The 13,004-nt window shown below is 41.3% G+C and overlaps 1 protein-coding gene across 10 annotated transcripts in view; it reads left to right on the forward strand.

The window, feature by feature from the left end:
- The first annotated feature begins 1,859 nt into the window (after nt 1–1,859).
- The window catches only part of LDB2 (LIM domain binding 2), a 357,228-nt gene continuing 346,083 nt past the window's right edge, over nt 1,860–13,004 (forward strand). For 2 of the 10 annotated variants that reach the window (XR_006887970.1, XM_046656756.1), the window contains exon 1: nt 1,862–2,265. Coding sequence is in view for 7 of the 10 variants with exons in the window: in XM_046656756.1 (XP_046512712.1) it covers nt 2,134–2,265 (132 nt within the window). In the remaining 3 variants the exon portion in view is untranslated. Of the gene's footprint in view, nt 2,266–13,004 lie in introns of all 10 variants that reach the window. The other 8 variants (XM_046656755.1, XM_046656754.1, XM_046656752.1 and 5 more) reach the window with 5 other exon arrangements.

Here is a 13,004-nt window from a genome sequence, read left to right on the forward strand (position 1 = left end):
CAAAACTTAACCTGATTCAGAAAGGGGTTCCCGGTGTGGATCTTTGGACTTTTCCTTTTTGCATCACTACTGAGCTGCACACGCCTGCTAGGTGTGACTTTGATTCTTGCACTGAAACAGCCGCGTGAACACAAATGCAGGCGGGCACTCAACTCTTGGAACATCTTTGAGAATTTAAACACAAGGAACTGTTAGGTTTGCAGTGGCCATCATCCCAAAACATAAATCACAGCAAATTTGTTTGAAATCCTGTCTTTAGAAGGTTGTGTGTTTTGACAAACCTTGCAGCAAATTTGGTCCAGCTTTTGGATTTGTAATGAAACCTGAAACCAAGCATGCTGGCCTGCCTTGGGGTCTTCTCGAACAAGCTCCAAGCCGCCTCGTGTAATGCTTCCCCTAATCTCATCCTGGCAAACCACAGTACTGCGTGGGGCTGCACGGGAAGTTTGGGGGGACTCTGCAGACATTTCATGCAATTATGGAAAAGGACTATCAAGACAGCAATTTGGGGGCATTTCTACTCTGAGTATTCTTAAGAGTGTAAATTGAAGAATTAGCAATACTTTATTCCCTGTTGGCTAGTGACTTGGAGATCCCCCAAACCATGATTGGGGCAGAAAGTTAATTAATCTGCTTATTAAAAAGAAGAAATGTCTCATTTGCATGCATTTACATTCAGGTCTTGCATGAGGCATGCTTTTTGGTGGTCTCTGCTTTCTTTCCTTAATACCACTGACCTAGCTAGGTATTATTAGCTCAACACATTTACGTTTTCTGTGTCTGGCCTTTGTTTAAGGAATGTATGCCTGGTTACCATTGGTTCCAGCAGAATTTGACTGTCATGCAGAGCATTTAATTCTCTATAGAGATTCTGTCCCTTCTCATGGGCTGTTTTCTTTCAGTTCTTCCATATATCACAGTTGGGGAAAGACTTATATATTTGACCAATCTTGGAAAATAAAGACCTTGTCTCCATCAGTTGGACATGTTATTTAGGGATGATCCCTAAATTATTTGCAATTTCCTACTCAACTGAATTTTCCATGGTCGTTTTTGTGGGAGTTTTCTCTTTCTTGTTTTTCCTATCTTATTGGGAGGTCTGCTTTTGGAGTTTTGGTTTGTTTTTTTTGTTTTCCCTAGGAAAAAGACCATCATTCCATGGATGTATCTTAGGCATTCCATATTCCGAATGATTGTTTTTACCTGAAAATGTGCCTGTAAGCTGAGTCCAGGTCCCCTGAAACCCGCTTGAAGGAAGGCTTGGGAGAAGAGGCAGGGGGCTGGGGAGACGGGTGATGGAGAGGAGAGGGAGTGAGGAGGGGTTGAAATGCGAAGACTGTGACAAGCTCTTGGAACAACAGCAAGTAAAACCAAAACTATACGGGAGATTAGTGCAGAGGGCAATCTTTGCATGGAGCGGATCCCCAGCTCCAATACTGGGGCCCACGATGCTCGTGTTTCTGTATTTTGTAGTAATCATATTTCTGATCCATTACAACTGTGTGGCTGTCAGGGGTGAGTTGCTCAGGCAGCAGTTGAACCACCTATATGCTAACAAGCTTAGCAATCAGGTTGTGAAGGGTCCTGGCTGGAGGAAAAAAATTAAAACCAAACCTTAGACCTCTGTCAGACTGCGAGGAGAATTATATTTTTGAACTAGTCTACAGTGTGGACAGGAAATGACCTCTCCACAAACTGCTTCTTTAAAAACAAGCAGTGGTGCCTAAAGCAATCCAGCTTCTCTCTCTCTCCCTCCCTCTCTTTCCCTCTCTCTCTCCCTCCCTCTCTTTCCCTCTCTCTCTCCCTCCCTCCTTCCCTCCCTTCCTCCCTCCCGACCTCCCTCCCTCTCTGGAGCTCCTGCTCTCTCCCTCTCCCTCCTCTCCCGTGCTCTCTCCCTCCCTCCTCCCTCCCTCCCTCCCTCCTCTCTCCTCTCCCTCTCCTCTCTTGCTATAGAGGGCTCCAACAGCAGTTCCCAGCCAGTGTGTTCAGCCTGCCTGCCTGCCTGCCTCTGTGTGTGTGTGTGTGTGTGAGCGTGTGCGTGCGTCTACTTTGTACTGTGAAGAACACAGCCCATGTGCTCTGCATGGACGTTACTGATACTCTGTTTAGCTTGATTTTCGACAAGCAGGCAAGATGTCCAGCACACCACATGACCCCTTCTATTCTTCTCCTTTCGGCCCATTTTATAGGAGACATACACCATACATGGTACAGCCAGAGTACCGAATCTATGAGATGAACAAGAGACTGCAGTCTCGCACAGAGGTAAGTACTTCAACCTTGGGTGTATGTTTGTGTATTTTTTTTTCCAAACTGTGCATGGGCTTTTCCTGGGGGTGCTGGCTGAATTCTGTGGGAAGTGTCCCACCAGATACTACCACGTACGTGGAAATGAGCGCCAGGATGAATCCACTAGTTTGAACGCTCGGTTTCCAGGCACAGCAACTCTTGGAGCTGGGGACAGTTTCTGCCGGAATCTTGAAATAGACAACCCAGCGCTTGATTCGCATGCCGGGTCTTCAGAAATGCAGCTCTCCCAGAACTCTGGGTTTGCAGGCTCTGAGTCGGCCACCTTCGTGTTTCTTGAGATAAAATTCCAAGGGGTTTTGTGGTCATTTGCATCCGGCAAAATAATTTTTTAACAAATCCCAGAGGAAGTCTGCTTTGTCCTGCATTTGCTTTTCAAAGTCATCAAAATCGAGGTGAAGGAGGCAGAAGAGTAACCGGGCGTACTTTTCAGAACTAGCCCTGGAGGGCACATGTTTGTATATTTCTGTGTTAAATTCAGAAACCAGTTGCTTGGGGCAAGGGGGTTCTTGACTTTCTCCTATGGAGATGGGAGTGTCTCTTAAGGAGCTTTACCTTCCACGGGAGCTGGCTCAGCAGTCAAGTCAGCTCGAGTTTGTACCTATTTGTGATCCTGTGCCCGAGAGGGAGCCTTAGCCTCCTGGGCCAGCAACTCTGGGAGCAGAGAGACAGAACTTTCAGAACTTTGTAAATGCAAAACTCCAGACCGCCTCCTGCAATTTAAATATTTAATGCCTGTTGACTTTTCTCATGCTCGCTTGGCTGGCAGGTCTGCTGCTGGGCTGTCCATTTGCCTGTAAGTTGAGGCTTTGTGTTGAAGTGTTCTGGGAAGGAGTTTGTTAGAGGTGCACCAGAGTCACTTTAGGAAGTAGAAATCGCTGGGAATTCAGGCTTCTCTGCAGAGTACACATTCCCAGAGGGCTGATGGCAAAGAGCTTTGAGGGAATAACTTTGGTGGAATTTTAGATTGAAGATTGACTCTCAACTCTGGAAAGGAGCTCAGTTAAGGTTGCATGATAAAATAAAACACACTTGCTTGAATTGTCAACGGAACCGTGGAGAATTCATGACGTTTAATGTATTTAATACAGCTAACAAGATGTGACCTGCTTTCTGATTGGCTAAGTGCTGGATGAGGACTGATGTTTGTTAAAAAACTGGCTTGTCTTTATCACTGGTATTTTCTTTACATGTTAATAGACCATAGATGTTAAATATAAATGATGATACTGTTGCTCTCCGAGAAGAGAGTAGCTTTTACAGAGTATAAACTCTGCTCTGCTTAGGGGTAGGGAGCTGTTGGCAGTAAACGATATCTGTGTGTGTTGTTGCGTGTGTGTTACACTTTGTATAGTTCTTTCAGGTCTTTGCAACTGTGTGTTAGAATCTTAAATTCTTTCATAAATTATGGGTTGTCGTAGCCTGCTTTCAGAATTAGGAGGATAGAAAATGTCTTACAGTTCAGGCACACATTAATTGCAATACAAATTTAGGGTAAAAAAAATCTTAAAATAGGATTAGTTTTTAAAAAGAGACCAAGGGCCATTATGGTTCAATTCTCGAAAAGCAACAAGATTGAAAGTAGCTCGTGTCCACCTTACGTTTTAGAAAGTTTTGGAGGAGTTGTGGAAAGAGATTTTTCTCCCATCCTCCTTGGTTAGGAGAACAAGCAGATTTCTCTGATATCTGTGTTTCCTTGTACCCTCAATTAGCACTTGGCCCGTTCTGAGCTGGGAGACTTCTCTGGGAGACTTCTCCATCCTGGCCCTCATCAAAATCTGCAGGATGCAATAAGGTCCCTAAGTTTGTTTCACATTTGAGGGAAAACCTTTGAAAAGTCCCCCATTCATAGCATGTTTCTTAAAAATGGCACATCATCTTTTGTGAGAGCTGAACCCAGGAACTCCTAACTTTTGCATTATAGGGTATTACTTTTAAAGATTTCCCTCTGAGTAGAAGAAAGTGCTTCATAGCTCAAGAACCTAGAGAGGAAAGCTTGCTATGATAAATCTTAAAGATTTTTTTAAACCTCTCTGACTGTGACAAAAAAGCAGCATGAACTGTTTTCTGGTGTGTTCTGGAGTCAACCCTGAATATTTCTCCCCTTAATTAGATCGTTTTTATAATTATCCAAATAATTGCCCTGAAACTTCTTTTTTCTTTGTCAAGCAGTAACATGATGTCATGAACCCAAAGCCATAAATTTGTTTTCGTTTCATATGAAAAAAGGAGACAATCAAATAATTGCTCCTAAAATATTTAAACAACAATGTTGAATGTTAAATTTCGATCATGGTTTATAATTGGAAAAGAAAGTATTTAAAAAAAATAACTTTTCCTGAAAAAGTCATATTGTGCCTTCCCAATGGTGATTCTTTAGGACAAAGTTGTTCTGAGCCCTAGAGAGGAATGAGCTCAAATAAAATACGGTAATACCCAGCAAGAGTTACCAGTTTATTCACACACGAAATCAGATAGATTGTTGGGCAATTACCTTTAGAATTTAACCAAGGCATCCAGCTGTTTTGGGCAAGAGAGACTCACCCTTCTTTCTTCTCTCTCTCCCCTGGCTCCTGCTCCTACATTACATAGTATTATTTCATTGACTTCTAATACCACACACACACACACACACACACACACACACACAGACACACACACATGTATACGTACACATAATCTGGGTAATATTACACACAGTCTGGATAATACTCTCAACTCTCCATTCCATTTTGACCATAGACTTGGCTGGAAAGAAATTGTTGCAAATCAGCAGAAATTTCCTAGAATCCTCCTTCTTCATGGAAAGGAAAGAAAGTAGTAAAAATCCATGATGTTTACCCACTTTCCTTCCATGGCTGACCCCAGGGCATTCTCTCATGGGAATTGATGTCTTTCTTCCAATTAAATCAAATCAAAGCCCTCAGAGGTTGGGTAGTTTTAGTTTAAAGAGCACTGGGTTGGGAGTTAATCCTGTTTGGAAGTTGTTTCTGTCACTTACTAACTATTTGGCATGGATCTTGTTCTCTCATCTGCAAATTACCTGCAATGTCCCTTTAATTAAAGAATTCACATTCTGCAGCAGTCCTGGGTTTGGTTTTCTTTACTGTGAGAAAGTGTTGTGAACTAGAGTAAAGAGCACAGAGTAAAGAGTTATTTCTCTGCTCATGGCGTTTAGTTCTGATTCACACATGGTACTGAAGTTCTGGGATGATGGTAAAGAAAACACGAAGGCAGAGACCTGCAGTGTTACAGCTGGTGCTTAGAGCAGATGATCCCTGGGACCAAGCAGGTTCTCAATAAACGTCTGTTAACTAGTCCATCAACGAATCAGAAGCTGAAAGAGGAAAGAGTTTGAGAACCATGTCATTGACATTAGCACATTTCCCGAGAAATACAATTCTGATGCCACTGGGGGCCTGGTACCCCGTGAAGCTGCTTTCAGCATCTACTTCCCATTCCCCAAAAGTGCCGATGCCCACGTTCTCCACATTCATCTCATCACGAGGTCATTTAGATGTCTAATCTTTGTGGCAAAGGAAAGCAAGTGTCTAGGAGATTATAGGACGTCATCTCTTTTTGAAGGACTATGAATTCATTACAAAGCAAACAAAAACAACAAAAATATGTTTTAAATGCTCCTGCTGTTCTGGGAAGTAAAATTTCTTTGCAACATCAGAATGTCAGTGGAATTTCCTGAAGCAACTCGGGGGTATTCCCCCCTCCTCCCCCCCCGCCCCCCCCCGTTTAAATGAAATTAAGAAAAACTCTGAGCTTTGCGTCACTGTCGTCCACTGTAGTTCCCCGGCAGTGGGAAGGGGGTGACATTTCCCGTTGTGCGTGCTGCCATGGACTGACCCTATGTCTTCCCAGATTCATGTATTTGAATGGTCTCGCTGTCCCAAATGCATTTTGGAAGAACACAACTGCACAGTCATATAGTTTAACACTGTACACAGAATACAGTCAGATAAGATATAAAAATACATTCTAAAGACTCAGAATTTCTTTTGTCAAAAGCTTAAATAATAACAAAAACTTTTTTTTTTTTCATTTCTTGAGGTCTGTGCTATGAGATTAAAATATAGGGAAAATATGAGACACATCATAGCAACCTTCATTTTTAGTGAAGAGATTTCACTCAAGTTGGATTATTATAAAATTTAAGAAAGTTTATCAAGTTATAAAAATCTTTGTTATTGTAGATAACTTTTCTAGACCTTTTTTCTCATTCAGATGACCAAAAATATCTCCATTCAAATGAAGATGTTTTTAAGTATGTATTTGTTTCATGTTGGCAGGATGCTAATTTTAATAAAATACCACAAGCAGCAGGAAAGTGTGGGTTCTATTATGTATTTCTTCTGTTTTGAGATGTTTTTTCTTTTATCAATATTGCACATCCCACGCCCAAAGAGAAAACTGGTCACAACTGGAAGCCACACACACAAGGATTTTATTAGAATTACAGTTTTTAGTTTTACGGGATTTAATATGAACGTTAAAAATGTTTGAAGGCCTTGAAATTTAAATCTGCGGCTATTCACCCCTGCTCAGCTCAACTCTCAAACTCCCAGAAGAGCGGCTGGAGGCCGTGGGGGGTTCTTGGCCTTTTTTTTTCAGCTACATTTTTATATACTTCAGTCACAGGGTTTCATGTTGTAACATCATGTTTATTCATGGAATAGCTTAGTATCATTGATGTTCCGATGGAGTCTAGTTAAAATGAGATTAGGTATTTTGGATAGGTGGGAAAAAAATGAAAAATGCTTTGTGATAACTTGGCTTATTTTTCCCCTAGAAATTTAGAAAGAAAAATGCTGCTGCTACTCTGAGGCATATGAATGATTTTCAGTGTTAAACACAGTTTTTCGAAGGGGGGTTGGTGAGGAGTGGGGGGAGGGGAGATTGGACGTGGTAAGGAAAGCTATTTTGAAAATGTTAAATGAAACCAAAAGTGCAGTTTTAAAAATGAGAACTTCCAAACTCTCTTGTTTTTCCAGATCTCTGCATGGCCTCAGAAAACAAATTGCAGGACGCTTGCACCGATTTTATTTTCCTGAGGTCTTTTTTTTTTCCTCTTCATTTTCTTACTATGGGAACTGTTTTTAATTAAAAATTGCTGCAAACTAACTATTCGTAGGAGACCAAGAAGAAAAAAAAATCTCTCAACTCACATTCAACACAGATACTTATCAGCCTAAAATCAATGCACATTTAAATTTCTCCCGTTTTGGTGTGTAAATTATGATATAGGATTGAAAAGAGTATGCATTTTTTATGCATTTAGCTTTTTGTTTGGGTTTCAGAAAGAAATTAATTTAAATTGTATGGAGAACAGGGCTATAAATCTCCTTTTATTACATTTGTCCACATTAACTCATTTTTCATGAGGAACACAGAACACCCCCATTTAAAAGAAGCAAAAAAACATAAAACAAACAACCTCAAACATCCAACTTTATATGTTGTCAAGAGCAAGATTCATAAACTTGCTTATTTGGATTTGGTATGTGGGTCTCAAAATGTAATTGGTCTGGGAAAACAATCTTTTTTTGCAAGTGTCAGAAAACAGAGCTTTAAAAAATGTTCAACTGATGTAGATATTACATATAGCTCCTTTGTCATTTTCAGACCAATATTCATTTTCTTTCTTTCTTTTTTTCTTTTTCTTTCTTTCTTTCTCAATTTAAGCTTAGATTTTTTTAAAATTTAAATTCTGGCAGCATGCATCTGAGCATAGGCAACTATTAATACTTAAAACAAAATTCAGCCATTCCTTCAAGAATTTCCACACTTCAAGCAATGACAATACCAGAGTCTGGAAATACAGAGATAACGAAGATATTTTCTGTCTTCTAGAAGCTTACAATTTGGTAATGAAGGGAGACATACAAACCCACTCTTACAAGGAAATACCATGATAGATTAATACCTGGTGTATTGTGGATATGTGTTTGTATTGAAAGGTATACACCTTTCTGGAAGGTAGTCGTGATGATAATGACCAGCATCTACGGAGTGTTCACTCTCTGTTGGGCCATGGTGCTAAGAGCTCTCTGTAAGTCAGCTTGTGTAATGCTCATATTCACCTCGTGAGACAGATACTACTAACATCCACAGTTTTACTGATGAGGAAACAAAGGGTTAAGTCAATTGTTCAAGGTCAGACAGATGGTAGTTTAGTTTTAGAGGTTTTGCTGTTAACTGCTCTGCTATAGCACCTCTGTTGAGATAAGAAATACTAGCTAGAGTTCTTATTTCACCTGTAGAAATTTATTAGGTGAATACATTCAGTTTTTCCTAGGACAGGTTGATTTTGGCAATGGCTGGAAATTTGACCCCATTCACCTAACTTGGTTAGAATCCTTGCCTCTCAAATGCCTGACTAATTTCAAAAGGGACCATGGGAAATTCCAAAGGATGGGGCCAGAGATAAAAAATATATCCTGGATATTGAAAAAAAGAACTGAAATCACACTCCCTATTGAAGAATCAATATCTTCAATATCCATTGAAGTGGCCTCATCTGAAGAGTTGCTGGAATTGTTGGGGAATGTTATGTATAACCATCTAAATTTTAAGTTTTGTACTTAAAAAAATTTAGATTTCTGTTCGGTGCTCTGTGGAAGATGGTGTTTTGTTTTAAATAGTAGTGTAATGAGTATAAAAGCTATCTTGATTTTGGCAGTGCCATCCCTCTCCAAATGTAAATATTAGGAGATTAAATTAGTACTAGAAGTTGGTATGGTGTTGGCTTCCTTTGCAGGTAAGCAATTCCGAAGCTTAGAGAAAATAAAGGCATAGAGGGAGAAGAACTCCCAACATGTTTTGGCTTCCTACTATCCTAGTTCCATCCTCTCCTAAGAGGCATCTCTCCATCTTGTGTCTCTCTGCATTTCTTGGTGGGAGGTCATGTTTCCATCTTATCTTTGCAGCCTACTTTAGCTGCCTGTGAGGCCATTGTCTGTACGGTAATTGCCTGCCAATTACGGAGACAAGATGGATCTCCTCATTTGATCTACCCCCAAGTTCAAGATGCGTGCATTCTGGTTCTCCTTTGACAGATCAGGAAATGGAAGCCTAGAGAGGTGAAGACTGAGTCCGCACTTAGGCATCCCCAGGGGCTGGGTCTTCTAACTCCCTCATTCAGTGTTGTCTCCCAAACCATGCTGGTGAGGGAGGCCCACCACGCTATACTGGAGGCCCTGACAGCCACACCTTGCTCTTACATCACTACCACTTTTGACCACCCTAATTTGAAGTTTTAGTCTTCCAGTGAAAAACAGAAGGCTTAGCGTTAAAGATTTGTTAGACCCTTCTGAAGAAGAGGGACCTACCCTGTTCTGGTGACATCACAAGCCCCATCCTGTCTTTTCAGGATTAGGATGGCCTCCTAACTGTGCTCCCTGCTCCCTCCTTCCTCCTTATAATCTATTCTCCACTAGTAGTCAAGGTGATATTTTTGGAGTGTAAATCAGATCATGTCACTTTCCAGCTTCCCCTCACACTCAGAGTTAGCTCCCAACTCCTTATTGTAACTTTAAGGCTCTATGGATCCCTTCTCTGTGGCCCAGTCTTACCACCTACCACATGTTCAACAGACTCCAGCCACAAGAGGCTTCTTTGGATCCATTAACTTGCCAAACTTGTTCACATCTCAACACCTTTGCCCTCAGTGGCAGAATGGATTTATGGATTCCTCCATAATAACTCATATAAGTATTAGGAGATCTAATTTTTGTGTGTGTGGGGAAGATTGGCCCTGAACTAACATCTGTGTCAATCTTCCTCTATTTTATGTGGGATGCCGCCACAGCATGTCTTGATGAGTGGTGCTAGGTCTGCGCCGGGGATCCGAACCTGCGAACGCTGGGCCACGGAAGCAGAGTGCGAGAACTTAACCTCTATGCCACTGGGCCAGCCCCTAGGAGATCTAATGTGAATTAGAATTTGATATGGTGTTGGCTTTATTTGCAGGTAATCATTTAAATATTTCAAAGAAAATAATGACAAGGAAGGATAAAATTCCTAGCACTTGGTACGTCATCCACTGATGAACTTAAATGCCCCCTTCACAGAGAGGCTTTCTCTGGTCACCTCAATTAAAATTACCTCCCCCAACCCTTCTCACTTTTTATCACAGGCCCTGATAATTTTCTCCATAGAAATTGTAGCAGGCTGATATTTTCCTGCTTCTAGTTTATTTCTTAAGCGTCTGCTTGTCCTCGATAGAATATAGACCACATGAGGGCAGAGATTCATTTGTCTGGTTCACAGTTGTCTCCCCAGGGCCCCACAGCACATAGCTGATATGCACAATATATCTGTTGAGTAGAGGAAATTAAGCTGTACCAGAACTATCCAGACTGACACTGGCATTTCCCCTGAATCTTACCAACAATAGCCTACAAGGTCAGTTGGAGAGGAATTGTGAGCCTAATAGCCTGGCAGCGTCCACTGAAGGAATGGTCAGCCAGACCTGCAGGAAAAAGAAGCTGAAAGGAGATTGTCTTCTGTGAAGGAAGCCTTGACCTGAGAATTTTGCCCTCCGGTGGTGCGAATCCTCTGGGACTCTCCTGACTTCTGATTAAACATATTTATACTCATCTTAGTGTTTTTTCTCATTTGATATTTCCACCACTTCTCTCTCTTCGGATCTACCTGGGTGCCCAGAGCCATGAATTATGATATGAATCATGACAATACCTTACATTTCCTGGAGTACTTTTTAGAAAAGTGCTTTCAGGGCCATTAATTAGCTTATTTGAAGTGATTTGCACGACTGAAAATATGGGAAGTTATATTAGTATATGATGTTGTGGTCTACCATAATTTTGGGTTTGCCAATTGTGCTGTGTGTGTCTGTGAGAGAGACGGAGAGACAGAGAGATGGAGATGCTCACCCCAATCAGATTACATCTGTGTATGTGTGCACCTTCCGGTTAGGAAACATACTCAATTTTTTTCCACCAGTGTTTATTCCTCTGGAGTGACACGCCTGGAATATGAAGATTTGAAAACTATATGACTTATAATAAGTCAGATTTGGATCCAAACACTGGCTCTGCCTCTTACTTGCTGTGTGATCTTAGGGAAGTTTCCTAACTTTTCTGAGCCATCTTTTTCTTAGCCTGAGTTTTAGGTTGGGAGGTGAAATGGCTAATACACATAAAATGCCTGGTAGCCAGTAGGTGCTCAATTAATGGGAACTGTGTTGACTATGCTGCCCTTATTCTCTATCCTATCAGCAAATTAGGTAGTGTACGTAACACAAAACTTGGCTTGATTTCCTAAAAGTATCTTTAAAAATATTTTTTACATGGCTTGCCTTAGCATATTTCAATATAATGAACAAAACTTACAATGATATGTTGTAGGACTTGTGGGTTTGGTATTCTCATAATATGTAATAATGCCATCTGGGCTTTTCCCTGTTATACAGCAGTGATGACATGATAATCATATACCTTCTGGTGGCCACGATCTCTCCCGAAGTCCAGGTTATAATTATCTCTTAAACACACCTTTGGTTAAGGATTAAGAATTGTCCTGTGTGTGAAACCACATGCATTCCATTCTGTTGGGAAAAAGCTGTGTTCAGGGTTTGCTCCATATAAGAACTCAGTGGAGACAACAGAGCATTGAAATGTTCCCCTCCACCAGTGTCTTTGGAGGGCCATCTAGATAGGGGCTCCAGGGAGGCCTGAGGAGCACACACCCCCCGGCCCTGACTAGCCATTTTGTCTGGAGTCGCACTTTTCAATATGCAGCCTGGCACAGACTTCTCCAAGGGAGCTGTGTCAGCACTGGTTGGAAGCCTGAAGCACCACCTGCGTGTCTGGACTGATAACAGCCCTGCCAACTGATCCACTGTGACACCTTGTGGCTTGCTCCTTAACACAGTGAAAACGCACACGGGTGGAGCTGGTGATGTGCTGAATGGCACCGTGCGGTATCTCTCTGGCCAGAGGGATCAGGTTGATGGGTAGTCAAGCTACCTGCCTCTGCTTTCCTTATAGATGCAACTGGGTGTGACAACGTGCTGGTTTGCCCTGCTAATGCCGGGGTAGAGCCTCTGTGATTTTTCATATTGAATTCTTTAAATTACACATACCTTCCTACACTTCATTCATTGACTAAGTCACTTGTGATTTTTATTTAGAGTCCCACATTAACAATATTTTTTATTAACCTTTCTAGAGTAATATCTTGCATAGTTTAAATATTAAATTGTTTGCAGACATATATGTGTGTATACATATATATATTTGGGGGGGGTAATGCTTGTTAAATTTTGCTTCCCATGGGACATTTCTTAGGACACATGAGTATCTTATCTCGATATTGAAAATCTGTGTAGACAAGCAAAAGTTAAACCAATAAACAAAGCTATTTGGCAGTATACACAAAATATAACTCTTCTTTCTCATGTCTTATAATTTTAACCATGATTCCCCTGCAGTTGGCTGAAATTTCTTGCTTGAAATTGAAATTAAGCAGTTGGTGCATATCCCCAGCCCTTGAAAGGTTCAAATTGAGAATATTTGATGGAGCCAACTACTCTCAGATAAGCTGAATCCTAGAATTTCAGGGCTGGAAGAAACACAAGAGGTCACCTAGCCCAAGCTGCTGATTTTGGAAGTGCAGAGACCAGATACAGGTGGGGCTTACCCGGACTGCAAAGTGCTGCCGAT

Source organism: Equus quagga, chromosome 3 (assembly GCF_021613505.1).
Source record: "Equus quagga isolate Etosha38 chromosome 3, UCLA_HA_Equagga_1.0, whole genome shotgun sequence".
NCBI classification, from domain to species: Eukaryota; Metazoa; Chordata; class Mammalia; order Perissodactyla; family Equidae; genus Equus; species Equus quagga.